Source organism: Meriones unguiculatus, chromosome 1 (genome assembly GCF_030254825.1).
Source record: "Meriones unguiculatus strain TT.TT164.6M chromosome 1, Bangor_MerUng_6.1, whole genome shotgun sequence".
Taxonomy (NCBI): Eukaryota; Metazoa; Chordata; class Mammalia; order Rodentia; family Muridae; genus Meriones; species Meriones unguiculatus.
This window is the reverse complement of record NC_083349.1, coordinates 60,712,485-60,727,618: the sequence shown is the minus strand read 5'-3', so window position 1 is coordinate 60,727,618 and position 15,134 is coordinate 60,712,485. Positions and strand designations below refer to the sequence as shown.

General features: G+C 58.9%; 1 protein-coding gene across 5 annotated transcripts; it reads left to right on the top strand.

Moving 5' to 3' along the window:
* The first annotated feature begins 18 nt into the window (after nt 1–18).
* Nucleotides 19–15,126, top strand: Psd (pleckstrin and Sec7 domain containing). 5 transcript variants are annotated; one of them, XM_021650213.2, is made up of 18 exons: nt 19–112; nt 964–1,019; nt 2,367–3,104; nt 3,366–3,468; nt 3,894–4,242; nt 4,911–5,351; nt 6,475–6,669; nt 6,822–6,902; nt 7,061–7,173; nt 7,725–7,783; nt 7,874–7,963; nt 11,172–11,215; nt 12,489–12,679; nt 12,759–12,829; nt 12,935–13,092; nt 13,433–13,577; nt 13,795–13,938; nt 14,308–15,126. In XM_021650213.2, the coding sequence occupies exons 3-18, from the start codon at nt 2,451–2,453 to the stop codon at nt 14,536–14,538; spliced, it is 3,069 nt and encodes a 1,022-aa protein (XP_021505888.1). In that variant the 5' UTR covers nt 19–112; nt 964–1,019; nt 2,367–2,450; the 3' UTR covers nt 14,539–15,126. The 5 variants fall into 5 exon arrangements, 4 of the variants coding, with proteins under 4 accessions (XP_021505888.1, XP_060246594.1, XP_060246592.1 ...); XM_060390611.1 differs by lacking the exon at nt 19–112 and adding an exon at nt 376–431; XM_060390609.1 differs by lacking the exon at nt 19–112 and adding an exon at nt 616–800.
* The last annotated feature ends 8 nt before the right edge of the window (nt 15,127–15,134 follow it).

Sequence of the window (15,134 nt, the reverse complement as noted above, 5' to 3'; positions counted from 1 at the left end):
CCGCGCGCCTCCTCCCCCGCCCCTTTGTTCGCGCCTCTGCGCTTGCGCATTACGACAAATCTGGCGCTGTCCCCTTCAGCACCTCGCGGAACCCGCGCCACCCCTCCCCGTGGTGAGCCCCGCGCACCCCCGCCTCGAACGTCCTCGCACCCTCTGACCACCCGAATCGACCCTCTCCTCATTCCCAGGTCATAACCTGCCGGTCTTGGCCTTCCAAAGGAGAATAGTTACCATAGTAACTCGTGTGGCGTTTTCCTAAAATAGTCAGACCCTCTTCCACCCCGGCCAAGGGCACAAGGTTTGCCTGGGCTTCTCTTCCCAGTCTCGGGGTCATCTCTTCTAAACTCCCGCCCCTGAAAAGGAGGGACGATTAATCTAGGCAGCAAGGAAGTTCTTCCTGGAGTCTGACTTATCCTTCCTCTGCACTCCGGGTGGGTGGTCAGGACAGGACTCCTGGGTCTGGGGTTCAGAACCCCGAAGTGTTTAAGGCTGCGTTCACTTGAGGTCCCTTTCCTAGTTGGTCTTCTGGTTTTAGGGGGCGGGTCCGGTCTACTCCCATACCGTGTGCTTTGCGTGGCCGCGTGCTTGTGGGGGCGGGAGAGCGTGTGGCATGTAACAGGTCATGTGGCAGCCTCCTAGGGACACGCGTGGGGTCTGGAGCAGGACAGGCGTGTGCAGCTGGACCCTGCGTGTGGTTCAGGAGACGATGGACAAGAGAGAACTGAACACGAGTGGGGTGGGGCATATGAGGATTTAGGGAAGAGAAATGGAGGTTCTCTACACTCTCTCCTTCCTCTGGTGTGAGTCTTAGGTAGTGACTACGGCGTGGCGTGCTTTGGGACTCAGGGCCCTGGGAAAGAAGGGGGGGGATTAGCGTTGCTTGAGCAGAGCGTGGGGAGGGGTGGAGGAGGGACTGAGAGGCGGGCGGGCCTGGAGCAAGCGGGAGCCTTGCTGCTTTTACAGCTGAACGGGGCCCAGCCTCTCTGCCTCTCTTCGATTCCAGCTCCGAAAGAGCAGCGGTGAGTACTGGGGTGCCTTGGAGGAGGGACTGCGCAGGGGAGGCTCAGGCCCCAGTTGAGCGTCAAGAACCTGTCTGGAAGGGGTGCTGCTTCTGAGAGCTTTTTCTACCCTGCTTTGCCACCAGAGGCCCGTTTTCCTTTATGGTCCCTCCTGGGCTGGACAAGATATGCCATGCCCCTGGAGTTGGGGGGGAGGGAGGTGTTGTAAGCACCCCACAGACCTGGTTACTAGTGGGGGGAGGAGAGAATGTGTGTCTCTGATTATGTGTGCAAATATTCATCTGTTTATGATTGTGGCAGGGAGGTCTCTGATGCACCTGTCTCTGTGTGCCTCAGAGGATGAGAACCTGTCTGTTTTTTTGGGTACCTCTTTGTGCGTTCCTGTTTGGTGATCGGTGTGTGTAGAACAAGCATGTGCTTTTCTGTTATACACATATTTGTTATGACTGTGAGTGTATGAGGGTGTGTCTATGAGCAGTACTGCGTGTGTCTGTGTGTGCTGGGGGGTGTTGCCTATGAATGTGTTAACTGAATACTGATATCGTGTCTTTCTGCATGTGTGTATATGCATTTGTGTGTGTGTGTGTGTGTGTGTGTGTGCGTGCATGTGCTGGTATGGAATAAAGAATGTCTCTTCTGGACTCAGCACCTATGGACTGAGGTTAGGGGCCTCTTTGCAGGCCTTTCTTCTCACCTCTCTCCTGTGTTAACACACTTCATCATCCCTATGTAACCCCTCTTTTTCCTCATTTTCCTTCTAAGAAGCATGATATTTCCTTTTTCTGTTTTTTTTGGGGGTAGGGGGACTGTTGTTGTTGTTGTTGTTGTTTCCGAGACAGGGTTTCTCTGTGTAGCTTTGGCTGTCCTGGACTCACTTTGTAGACCAGGTTGTCCTTGAACTCAGAGATCCTCCTGCCTCTGCCTCCCAAGTGCTGGGATTACAGGTGTGTACTACCATGCTTGGCAATTCCTTTTCTAAGTGAGTGTCAAGTGGAACTACAGAGGACCGAGGGCCATATGGGTCAGAAATGGGATACCAGCCTCCATACACAGAGTTCCAAACTGCCCCAGAGCTGAACTCAGTGAACTGAATTGCTCTTTCCTCCTAAAGTGATGCTCAGGGCTCCCAGACAGGAGGGGAGGCACTGGAGGCCACTGAGTGGATGCTACTTTCCTAGGCAGGCTTCCATAGAAGGAGCCCACGCAGTTAGGATGGGTGATCCCATGCCAAGAGTCTGAGGTCTCTGGACCTTGGAAGCCCCAAGCCCACCTTCTCATCTCTGTCTCTACTGTCCTGCTTGTCTGAGTCCTGTCTACCCCACCCATGCTCCCCTTCCTCTCTTGCAGGCCTGTCTGAAGAGCATGCAGCCCCCTCACTCCCTGCCTGGCCTCGCCATCCCTGCCCCCCCAGCCTGACCCCCCGGCCCCAGCATGGCCCAGGGTGCCATGCGCTTCTGCTCAGAAGGCGATTGTGCCATCTCTCCACCACGATGTCCTCGTCGCTGGCTCCCCGAAGGCCCTGTGCCTCAAAGTCCCCCAGCCAGCATGTATGGCAGCACAGGATCCCTGATACGTCGAGTGGCAGGTCCAGGTCCTCGAGGCCGGGACCTGGGACGTGTGACAGCACCTTGTACCCCTCTTCGAAGGCCTCCCTCACCCCGTATGGCTCCCTCACCCTGGGGACCCTCTTCACCCACTGGGCAGCCCCCACCAGGGGCACAGAGTTCTGTGGTCATCTTCCGTTTTGTGGAGAAGGCCAGTGTGAGGCCACTGAACGGCCTACCTGCTTCTGGAGGCCTGAGTCGGAGCTGGGACCTGGGTGGGGTTTCTCCCCCCAGGCCCACCCCAGCCCTTGGACCTGGCTGCAACCGGAAGTTGCGGCTGGAGGCATCCACGTCAGACCCACTCCCGGCTGGAGGAGGCTCTGCCCTTCCTTGCAGCCGGGACCCCTCACGTGGGCCGCTGGTCCCACCCCAGGCTGGGGCCGAGGGCCTTTACTCCTCCCTTCCCAATGGGCTGGGAGGGACCCCTGAGCGCCTGGCCATGCACTTCCGGGGACCTGCAGACACTGGATTCCTAGACCAGGTATGCGATCTGCCTTGGGCTCCCTGGGGCCCTAGTGCCCGAGCTACGGGACAAAGCTCAGCCCCTGTTGGGCTGAGGCTTGTCTCATAGTCACCCCAATCCTTTAATGTCCTAAATCAGCTTTCTTGCCTCTGTCGCTGTGTCCCTGCACCTTCATCTCTGTCCCATGTGGTTTCCTTTCTGCTGTTCCATATTCCTGTGTCCTTGTACGTGTGGCTTTCATTTTGGGGTCCTGTGCCTTTCACTCCCTCTTTGGCTCAGGGGGACACCTGGTCCTCCCCCCGGGAAGTCTCCTCTCATGCCCAGAGAATCGCTCGAGCCAAATGGGAATTCTTCTATGGCTCCTTGGACCCCCCCAGCTCCGGTAAGTGCTGAACTTAGCCCAGGGGCAGAGGGCAGGGCCTTCTCCACAGCAGCTGAGTCCTGGCAGGGAGGCATCCTTCAAGCCTTCCAAGTCAGCCAAAGTCTCTCCAGGCTCCAGGCTTTTTCATCTGGTCGTGAGGGTTGGGCTGGGCTCTGGAGGAAGCTGGGTGGTAGAGGGAGGGGAGGGCCAGCTCTCAAGGGTTATTCCTGGAGTAGAAGAAAGTCTGGTCTCCTTCAGAGCTGTTTGATAAGGAGATGAGTTCTTGAAATAAGTTCCACTGAGATGAGCTCCACAGGCATTTGGATCAAGTGAAGGGTATGGCGGATATAGAGCAGTTAGATATGAAAGAGTTTCCAGTCTATGTGGGGCCATGGGGAAGCAAGCCAACACGAATTACCTCCTGGCCTGGGTATGTGTGCATACAGGTGCTAAGCCCCCAGAGCAAGGCCTCCCATCGCGTGGGGTGGGCTCCAAGCAAGGCTCTGGGGTGGCTGTGGGGCGAGCAGCCAAGTACTCCGAGACAGACCTGGACAAGGTGCCCCTGAGGTGCTACCGAGAGACGGACATCGACGAGGTGCTGGCCGAGCGGGAGGAGGCTGACTCGGCCATTGAGAGCCAGCCCAGCTCTGAGGGCCCTACTGCCCAACCACCTGTCTCACGACCTAGTCCATGTCCTGGTCCTCCTTCCAGCCTGGGCAGTGGCAATGAAGATGATGAGGCAGGTGGGGAAGAGGAGGTCGATGACGAGGTGTTTGAGGCCTCGGAGGGGGCCCGGTGAGTGGAACTGCTGAGGGAAAGTAGCTTGCTCTTTTCTGCTGACTCCAGCAAGAACCTGGGGTAGAGAAGAAGACCAGAACAGCATGGGCAGTGTGGGAAGGAGATTCCAGACAGAGGCCCGAGGCCTGGGAGAGTATTAGGGATGTGTGGGCATTGTTAAGCCCAGGATGAGGCAGCCACATAGATGAGGCAGGGTTCTGCAGTATCAGGAGTCAGAAGCTGGAGGCCAAACTGGGGACATGGGAAGCCAGCCCGAGGACATGGGAGCATGAGTGTGATCCTGGGTCCTGGCAGGAAAGTGTGGAAATGTGGGGGCTTTTCCTTTCTGTCTCACGCCCCACTGCAGCTTGGAGCTGCATCTCCTAAGATGTTGCCAGAAATAGAAAAGGGATGGCAGGAGGGAAGCGGATCAGGGGAAAGGAGGAGAAAGGGAGATTAGTAGGGAGGGGGAAGGAGGGGGACTGAGTGCCTGAGGGTGGGCAGGGCTGAGACGCTGCAGACACACTGAACTTCATGGGCCCTCTACTCTAGTGGCTGTTTCTTAAAGGGTTTGAATCTGTGGAAAGGGGAGGTGAGAACCCCCATACCAGTCAGCAAGAGTTCAATGAAACCCTGCTGAGGCCTGGTCCTGGGGAGCTGATCAGACATTTTCCCTGCCTCTGCAGGCCAGGGGACCACATGCCTCTCTGTGGGCTTCTCAAGTCACCAGTACCCTTTCTACCTGGGACCAGCCCCTCGGCGGATGGGCCTGACTCTTTCAGCTGTGTGTTTGAAGCGATCATGGAGTCACACCGGGCCAAGGGCACATCCTATAGCAGCCTCGCCTCCCTGGAGGCCCTGGCCTCACCTGGCCCAACCCAGAGCCCCTTCTTCACCTTTGAGATGCCTCCCCAGCCCCCAGCTCCCCGGCCTGACCCACCTGCACCTGCCCCACTGGCCCCTCTTGAACCGGATTCTGGTACCAGCTCTGCTGCTGATGGTCCTTGGACCCAGAGAAGGGAGGTGGAAGAGTCAGATGCTGAGACCACGATGGCCCCAAGGAGGGAGCTTCCTAGCCCCTCCCACTCTGAAGATAGCCTTGGGCTGGGGGTAGCACCCCTGGGCAGGTGAGGTTTTGTTTTTTTTGTTTGTTTGTTTGTTTGTTTGTTTTTTTGGACTGGTCAGCCCTGGTCAGCCCTAATCCCTGGCCCCCAGGAACTGCTGATTAAGGGACAGAGCCCCAGAATGAGGAAGTAGTTTATGTATTCCTGACCAAGAGCGGGTGGTTAACAGATGTCTGTTTTCCCATTTGGAGGCCTCCTGCCATTGGCCCCCTGCAGCTCCCTCCCTGGGCTCAGAGCCAGTGACTGGAGAAACCATGATTCAGGATAGAAGAATCCCCAGAGAACATCCTCTTTCTCTCCTGGAGGGCTGTCTCCTTCCCAGACAGAGCCTCTCACCCCCACCCAGCTAGATCCACAGCCAGCCCCTCCCTTCCCTTCCCTCTGCAGGCTTGTCCAAGAGGCTGTCTCAACCCTGCTCTAGGAATGTCCTTTCATAGCCTAACCTTTGTGCTTTCCCCTCTGCTGCTACCCTCTCAGTCACGGAAGCCATGGCAACAGGAGGGGGTGGCCAGGGAGACAGGGTTGCCTAGCAACCAGGAGTTTCCGGCCTCTGTCTCTGGGGTGGCAGGTGGCTTTGCGAGTAGAGCAGCTGGGGTGGGGAAGGAGAGGAAGAGGATGAGGGGTAACCCCCAAAACTGTAACCCCAGAAACTTCTCTATGGGTAGCAGGGAGCACCAAGTAGAGTCCTCTGGAGGGCGGGAAATGAAGGGAACAGGTGTCTGTCCCTGCTGCCCTCAGATCTTTGCTTGACCTCACCTTCCCCAGCACCCATTTATACCTGGGTGCCTGTATACGGGAGTGTGTGCACAGAGAAGACTGTCTTGAGGAGGGCAGGTGTGGAGATGGGGACTCTATATAGAAGAGCAAATTTAGGCCCCTGGGAGCTTTGGGGAACAGCCAGGACTCCCATAGCAGTAAGACTGATATGGGTTAGATTTGAAGCAGAACTTCCATCGAAAGAAGTAGGCAGATGGAGAGAAAGCTAGCCAATCTCCTTCCCTAAAAGGAGGAAATGACCTTTCCATGTCCCTCTAGCCATTCCCCAACTTCTGGGTCTAGAGCAAAGAGAGGGTCAGATGATTCTCAAGGGCTCTGCCCAACCTCAGCTGCTGTTCTTCCCTGGCAGTGAACCACCCCTCAGTCAGCTGGTGTCCGACTCGGACTCCGAGCTGGACAGCACAGAGCGGCTGGCCCTGGGAAGCACTGACACCTTGTCCAATGGGCAGAAGGCTGACCTGGAGGCTGCCCAGCGCCTAGCCAAGAGGCTGTACCGGCTTGACGGCTTCAGGAAGGCTGATGTGGCCCGGCATCTGGGCAAGAAGTAATGCCCCTGGGCTGGGGAGGCTTGGGTCAGGGAATACATCCTGGAGCAGCACCTCACCCTCTCCAGTTAATGCCCCAGGTCTCTAGGCAATGCCCAGCTAGCCCCTTCACACTTCCCCTTGTGACCCTACCTGTCTGCCCTGCCCACAGCAACGACTTCAGCAAATTGGTAGCTGGCGAGTATCTCAAGTTCTTCGTCTTCACAGGCATGACTCTGGATCAAGCTCTCAGGTGGGTCGAGCCCTCTGAGGATAGCCTTGCTGGCCAGACTTGGTTCGGGGTTCCAGCTATGTGTCTTCTAAGTTGCCTTGACATTACTGTTCCGAGACCAGGACTTCCTGGAGTGGAGATCTTGGGCAGAGGGTGACATCATCTTCCTCCCACCCCAGGGTGTTTCTGAAGGAGCTGGCACTAATGGGTGAGACGCAGGAGCGGGAGCGCGTGCTGGCCCACTTCTCCCAGCGGTACTTCCAGTGCAACCCTCAAGCCCTGTCCTCAGAGGGTGAGCAAGCCGGGGGCAGGGTTGTCCCCGCCAGACACAGAGGCACCCCCACACAGGAGCAAGTGTTTGTGCAAGAGGGAATGAGTGTACTTGTTTGTAGGCACGTGCACACATCAGTGTGACATGGAGCTACATGCATGTGGAGCTCTCTGTGAGGCAGGGATGTTGCTAGGTCAAGTGTGTGTTGAGAGGCAGGTGGAGGTGTGTTTGCATGAAGTTGCTCCCATATGTATGTGCAGGACCAGGCTTGGCTTCATATGCTGCTCTGCATAGGTGTGATGTCCACCAGCTTGCTTTTGTTTAGTACACTGAGCAAGTTGAATGTTGGGGGCAGGCAGGGAGCAGCTGCCCCAGCAACTTGGGGAACTAGGGAAAGGGACAACCAGAGATCAGAGGTGAGGTCCTTGCTGAGGAAATGGTGGAGGAGTGATGGAATGGTTTCACAGAGTTCGGTGGTAAGGAAGCATGGGCCAAAAGGGTTCAAAAAGAGGTGGGTGATGGCCTGCTGTGGACGGCGGCCTGGCCGAAACTGACAGTCAGTTCTCTCCTAGACGGCGCGCACACGCTGACCTGTGCCCTCATGCTCCTCAACACAGATCTCCACGGCCACGTGAGTGGGGCATGGCCACTGGGAGCCGAAAGCAAGAGGCTTAGTGGCTTTGGGAGGCGAGCCTCACAGACCTCTGTTTTCCTCCCTTAGAACATTGGGAAGCGCATGACCTGTGGGGATTTCATCGGAAACCTGGAGGGCCTCAATGATGGCGGCGACTTCCCCAGGGAGCTGCTCAAGGTTGGGGGCGGGGAACTGAGCCGGGAGATGTTGCTGGAATGACAGGGTACCTGCCCAGCAGCAGAGTTGTAGGGAGGGAAGGGCTGGGACTTGGTACTTGTTGAGTAGCTCAGGCGGTAGGAACCTGGGCTCTGGTGACTCAGCTTGGGGACCGCCCCCTCGCCCAGCCCCCAAAGGCAGGCTCTCACCGCACATGCGCACGCGCACACGCAAATCCTGAGGTAGGGGAAAAGGGGGCCGGGATTCTGGGAAGCACGTGAGCTGGCAGTCTGGACCCTTGTACTTGCTCTCTTGATTCCCTTCCAGCGTGCACGGGGGTGGAAGGAGGTGTCTCTGCTGGTGTGAGGGCCCGGGGTGGGCCCGGGAACACTGCTCTCCACCTTAGGGTTTTAAGAGCCACAAAGATCCTCCTGGCACCACTGCCCAGGAGGGAGCCTAAGGCAGAGGGGTCAGAGAAGGCGCAAAGGCTTTCCCAGGTTCTTCATCCAGAGTACACATGCTGCGACCAGATGTTGCCCTTCTGGCTCCCTTGGAAGTGGGTCCTGCACCCACATGCCTCCCCATGATGGAGTAGTTTAGCTCGGGAAGCCTGGACTAACCTGAAGAAGGGGGTGTCTGGGCCACACGTGGCAGCACAGGACAGGTCCTAGGTTGGGTGTATGGGGCACCTGAGTTTGAGCGTGGATCCGAGTGGGCGCGTCCACTGTGAGCCGAGGTGTCAGTGAGCTGGGGTGTTGGCGTGAGTGGTGTGTGCTTGGCAGCCTGTGAACCAAAGGGCCTACGTGACTTGCGGTGTTGGCGCTTTGGGTGTAGTCTGGGTATTTGTGTGTGACGCGGCGTGGTATTCATCTTCCAGTTGGCTGTGTCTAGTTTGACAGGAGAGGGTGTTTGCCGGCTGTAGAGGTACCTTTCGAGGTGTACGTCTGTAACTCGGGGTAAACGGGAACCGGTGCGTCCGGAAGTTTGACCTCGGTGGCATACGGACTTGGCTTGGACCTTGGGACATGTGCCTGTCTGTGGGTCGGACGAGGTCATGACTATTCGAACACCGACCCGTGACTCTCAGAGGGCCACGGGGGTGGAGGGTCGGAGAGCAGCCGAGTGGTCCCCGCAGCCCCCGGTTCTGGCAAGCTGAAGGGTGCCCTGGACGCCGCCCGCAGCTGCCCAAGGCGCGCGCGCGCTCGGCCCCCTGGCGAGCCCCCACGCATGCGCCCCCGCTGGCCGCCGGCCCTCCCCACGGCGCCGCGCCGCTCCATCGCGCAGCGTCCCCGCCCCAGCCCGCGCCCTCCCTCCCCTCCCCTCCCTCCCGCCGGCGCCCCCTCCTTCTGCGGAGCTGCGGAGCCCACGGCGCCGCCGCCGAGCGCTCGTGCGTCGGTGGGAGCCGGCGGGCTCGGGCCGGGCGCTCGCGCCGGCTGTCGGGGAGCCGTCCGCGGCCGTCCGGGCGGGCCGGGGCCGGGGCCGGCCGGGGGCATGGCCGGGGGCCGCGGCGCGGCGGCCGGGCCAGCATGATCGGCGTCAACAGCATCCACAGCAGCGCGGGCCGGCTGCGCTCGCGCTCGCTCTGCTCCGTGCGCTACGGGCGCACCCACCGCGGCGCCGAGACCCTGTGCTACGGCTGGCCGCAGCGCTCGCGCAGTCTCAAGCCAGTGCTCTACACCGACCTGGTGGTCAGCCGCCTGCAGAGCCGCAAGAAGAAAAAGGCGGTGAGGGCGTGGGGCCCGCGGCCCACGCCGGGCTGGGCGGCGAGCGAGGGGGCGGCCGGAGGGAGGCGCCGAGAGCAGGAGAGCGGGCGAGCGAAGAGGGCATGGGTGCGGACGAAGGTGGCTGGGGAGCTCCGCGGGGACAGGGCTCCTGGGCAGCAGAGGCGGGCATGGGCTGCGGGGGAGGACCAAGGTGGACCTGCCTCACCAACCAGTGTTCTGCGTGCGGAGGGTTTTCTAGATGGAAGCAGTGCGTGGGGTTCTAGGAGGGGGTTCCTTGAGAGGAAGGTGTGGTTGTAGGCAGGGCAAGGTGAAGGAAGACTGGAGACCAGGGCTGCGGGTCAGATCTCCATGGATACTCCAGCTGTCCGGATCATGGGAGAGTGAGAGGATTCAGGGTCTGCGCCCTTCCGGGTTTGGCCTGGGAGCTGTGTGTTGGCCAGCTTGGTTTGCGTAGTGCGGGGCGGAGGCTTTGGGGTGCAGGCATGGAGTACCTGGATAGTCTGGTGGTTTGGACATGGCTACGGGCAGGGAGCGTCGGAGCGTGTGGCGTGGTAGGAGAATGAGGGGTGCTGTGTCCCAGCACCGGGAAGGCGCCGACGTCACCACTGCACCCAGCTCACGCGCAGGCAGCATCACAGCCCCACAGCAAAACACGCACATGCTGGGGACACACCCACTCACAGACAGGCTGGCAGAAGCGCCCCCACAGTTGGAGTCGCCGGGATATTCTGAGCTATCCCCAAGTACAGGGGTCTTGTAGCCACTCCTGAAGGCCGTTGTCTTTTGTCACTGCATGGTCCTCAGCTGTCCCCAGGCCAACAGAGGGGAAGTGACGGGTTCAGGGCCCACAGTTTGGGGTGGACAGTAATTGGAAGCCGAAACTACTGCTTCAGTCTTTGGCTGACACCGCAGCAGCATGAAGTCTGGCTTGTGGGTAAAGGGCACTGAGCCCTGTGGCATCTGGCCTGAGGGTACTGTTGGAGTTAGGGAGAGGCTCACTTTGTCCTGCACTTGGGAACCAAAGAGCATGAAAGGATGAATACTCCATGGTGGAGCCTCAGTTTCCCCATTTGCTCTGTGTGGGTTTATGCTGTGGAAACAGGCTGGAACGCATGGTGGGGGGAGGGGAGGAAGAAGGGTTTCTTTGCCCATTTCTCAGATTCCAGTTAGGGCTGTGCTTCTACCAGGCTCTGAGTGGGAGAGCCTGCTCAGTAATGGCACCTGGCAGTCACTACGCACCAGCCCTGGGCCAGGGGTTCTTGTGCTGAGTAGCCAATTGCCGCCACATGTAGCTAGGCTTGCTCTCCTTATAGAAACCTTCCCAGGTCAGACAGCGTCGGTGATGGGGATGAGCCTGGGTCTCGGTGCTGTGTTCCAGAGCCGGACTGTGGTCATCGTGTCCCTCTCTTAGTTCCATTTCCTTTCCCAAGTCAGCAGGTTCTGAGCTCTGACACTGAGGTGCACGGCGTGCCTTAACCCACACCCCTTGGTTTGTTCCTCTCCAGGCCTTGTACAGCTCCATCAAGAATGAAAAACTTCAGTGGGCCATGTGAGTGCTGGGGCTGTTTGGTAATGGTTAGGGTTGGGGCATGAGGAAGGGGGAGCCTGAGGACACCAGGCTGGGGCTGTGGGGACAGGGAGGGGTGGGAGGCCCTAAGCAGCAGGAAGGCTACCTCACTTCCTTCTTTGGAAATGCCTGCCTAGACTCGGGGCCTGTTTTGTGTCCAGCTCTGTTGTTATGACAAGCTGAGGTAGTGGGTATGTATGCCGAAACATAAAAGGAGGCCCCTGGACGCCAGGGGGAATGCAGGTTACCTCTGGGGATCCAAGAGGCTGCTTTAGAGTGCCACGGAACAAGGAGTCAAGTTTGTCTCAGAAGAGTTCTAAAGGAGAGCTGTCTGGAGAAGGTCCAGTTGGCGTTGCAGCCCCTTGAGAGAGCCCTTGCCCAGCCACCGGTGGATGCAGTACTTGCTGCTGTCTGCTGAGCCAGAGTCAGCGTCAGTGCCCAGGGGAGCAAGGGGTTAGGAAAGGCTCTTTGGAGGCAAGCCTTGAAGCTGGAAGTCCATTGTAGGAGATAAGGGTAGCTGGTATTACAGGGAACAAAGGTGTGGCTGAAAGCTGTGTGGAAGTGGGGGTACAAGGCCACAGGCCTGGCTGAGATGGTTGGAAAGGAGAGCGTCGGGAAAGAAGCAAAGTAGCTTCCATGGAGTAGGCAATGGGGCTATGAAAATGGAAAATTCTTGAACAAGGCAACAAGAGAGAACCTGAGTTTTCTATCTGGCAGGAATCTCTGTCAGGATTTACAAAGGAAGACGTTGAGGAGGGGGTCTTAGGAAGGAAGCCTTTACTTGTAGCTTTCTGAGACAGGATCTCAGGACTGGCTGGCTTGGATCCGTGGCAATCCTGCCAACAGGCACAAGCCACAGGCCCAGCTCATCTCTTCCTTTTGGCACCATATGTAACCAACAACTGTGAGCAGAGCCTGGTGTCAGGTGTGGTTAGGACAGCGCTGAGTCACACACGTGTCTGTCCAGGAGAAAAGTGTGAGGACTGGCTGTGTGCACAAAGGAGTCGATGGGAAGCTTCCATAGTGTGTGTGGTGGGGGGAGGCCCCATGCGGTCCTACTCCAGGGAACTCTCATGTCAGGGAGGACACAGACCTGTGGCCTGGGGGAGTGCTACTCAGACACAGCAGCAGAGCCTCGGGTTGTGGGACTCCCTGGCAGCTCCTAGCCACCACAGAGGCATTCTGGGGCAGAAACTTGGGTTGAAGGTGTGTGTGGCTATGCGGCCAGCACCCTCTGACCCGCTCACGCCTGCAGAGACGAGGAGGAGCTGAGACGATCTCTGTCTGAGTTGGCCGACCCGAACCCCAAGGTCATCAAGAGGGTCAGCGGGGGCAGTGGCAGCAGCTCCAGCCCTTTCCTGGACCTGACTCCCGAGCCTGGCGCCGCTGTCTACAAGCACGGGGCCCTGGTGCGAAAGGTGCACGCGGACCCTGACTGCAGGAAGAGTACGTGGCTGTGCTGGGGCCGGGGGACGGACGGGAGCGGGCCTTCCTCACGCCACCCTGACCTGCCTTCCCTCCTCAGCACCTCGTGGCAAGCGGGGCTGGAAGAGCTTCCACGGCATCCTCAAGGGCATGATCCTCTACCTGCAGAAGGTGCGGGGCCAGGAGGGGGTGGCGGGGCTGGCTTTGCAGAGGGGAGTAGGTGGCCTGAGATGGCCAGGCCAGGACCGGGGCAGGACAAGATGGGCACCCCCATAGGAGGAGTACCAGCCTGGGAAGGCTCTTTCTGAGGCAGAGCTGAAGAACGCCATCAGCATCCACCATGCCCTGGCCACCCGCGCCAGCGATTACAGCAAGCGGCCGCACGTCTTCTACTTGCGCACAGCTGACTGGCGGGTCTTCCTCTTCCAGGCTCCGTGAGTGCTTTCCCCCGACCCTCTCACACCCTGCTCCCTGGACTCCTTGTAAGACCTCACTCCACGGACCGGGGACACAGCTCATAGCATGCAAAGGCCCTGGGTCCAATCCCCAGCCCTGTACTTGCCACCTGGTGGTGCACACCTAGAATCCCAGAACGTAGGAGGTGGAGGCAAAAAAAAAAAAAAAAAAAAAAAAAAAAAAAAAAAAAAAAATCAGAAATTCAAGGTCCTCTTTAACAGCCCAGCCAGTTTGGGCTCAGCCTGACGTACTGGAGGCCGCAGTCCAGGTCAGGACTGCCCTTTCTAGACGGGAACAGGAACTGCGCTGTCTCCCCAGGAGCCTGGAGCAGATGCAGTCATGGATCACGCGCATCAATGTCGTGGCCGCCATGTTTTCCGCACCCCCCTTCCCAGCCGCGGTTAGCTCCCAGAAGAAATTCAGCCGCCCTCTACTGCCCAGCGCTGCCACCCGCCTCTCCCAGGTAGCCGGGACGCTCAGTCCACCTGCTGACGGGGAAGGGATGGGGCAGGATGCCAAGCCGCGCTCCAGGCTGCACGAGCGAGGAGACATCCTGCAGTGCGGGCCTCTGTGGGGCACAGGAGGAGGGGTGTGGCGGTGTTTGGAACCCAGGCCCTTGGAAAGATTTGCACGAAGGGCCTGCAGACTAGTGACACTGACCAGGCATCCCTGGCTATTAGGAGGAGCAGGTGAGGACCCACGAGGCCAAGCTGAAGGCCATGGCAAGCGAGTTGAGAGAGCACCGGGCTGCACATCTGGGCAAGAAGGCCCGAGGCAAGGAGGCTGACGAGCAGCGGCAGAAGGAGGCCTACCTGGAGTTTGAGGTGAGCCTCCTTGCCTGACCAGGTCTTGGTGTCCCCCACATAGGACCAGGCTAGGGAAAAGGGAATGGTATCCCAGCATGGTAGCCTGCTAGATGAGTGGGGTGTGAGTCTTCATTTTCTCCTCTGGGGATGGAGACTAACTTCCACGCCCCCTGGAGTCAGGTGCCAGGGCTCCTTGTGCTTAGTGTCTACAGCCCTAGTAAAGGCTACAGAGACGTTAGCTGTCATTACAGGCGGTTCTAAGAGCTCGGGGATGGTCTCCAACCTCTTAAAGAAGTCTTTCAGGACCCAGCATCTCTTAGCTGGGTGGTTGGGTGGGAAGGGCCAGAGGAGGGCAGGTTTTTCATTGCCCCTGGCCTTCTGTCTCAGAAATCCCGCTACGGCACATATGCAGCACTGCTTCGAGTCAAGATGAAGGCAGCCAGTGAGGAGCTGGATGCCATAGAGGCGGCGCTGGCCCAGGCTGGGAACACGGAGGATGGATGCCCTCCGCCTCACTCCAGTCCCTCCCTGCAGCCCCACCCCACCAGCCAGCCCCGGGCACAGCGACGTGGCTCAGACGCCCGGGCTGGGGCAGGCAATGCAAGGCCAAAGCCCTGAGCAGGGAGCAGGAGCATCGGGGGCAGGGCCTGCTGGGCACCTGCATGATGACACGGCCCTGCCTGAGCTCAGCTAGCCTCGGGCCACCCATGAGGGCCTCCTGGCCCAGGGCCCGACCGCGCCGGACGCGGTGTCCGGGGCAGGGCAGGGCTGAGCCGGGCTTCAGAGCCTAGGCTAAGGGCCTCTCAGAGACCCCCCTTTTTGTGATAATGTTTTGCACTTTTTCGTACAGGAAGGGTGGGCAGGGTGGGAGGGGCCCATGCCCCTAATTTTTGATGGGGGTTTTCTTTTCTTTTCTTTATTTTGTGGGGGAGGCCTGATAAAGTTCCGCTTTCTGCTGAGACCACCCCACCCGGACACCAGCAATACCCCTCCATCCTGGGGCCTGGCTCAGACAGAGACCAGGAGTTGGGGAAGAGCTGGTCCCCTTCTTCTCCCCAAGGGCTCACCTCTCTCTTTGCAGAGGTAGAGGATGGTGTCCATGTTGAAGCCCCATCCAGAGGCTGGGGTGGTGCGGCCTGCTTCCCTCCTTTGTGGGCCCTGCCCTTTGTACAGCCTCCACCCTCATTAAAACTGCTCTGAATTGCCGGCCGGGC

Bases quoted from the DNA above. Each gene is read 5' to 3' on its own strand.
- Psd (XM_021650213.2), top strand. From the start codon at position 2,451: ATGGCCCAGGGTGCCATGCGCTTCTGCTCAGAAGGCGATTGTGCCATC. The intron at 6,670-6,821 runs GTAATGCCCCTG...CCCTGCCCACAG, and splicing joins GCCCGGCATCTGGGCAAGAA to CAACGACTTCAGCAAATTGG. The intron at 13,939-14,307 runs GTGAGCCTCCTT...CTTCTGTCTCAG, and splicing joins AGGCCTACCTGGAGTTTGAG to AAATCCCGCTACGGCACATA.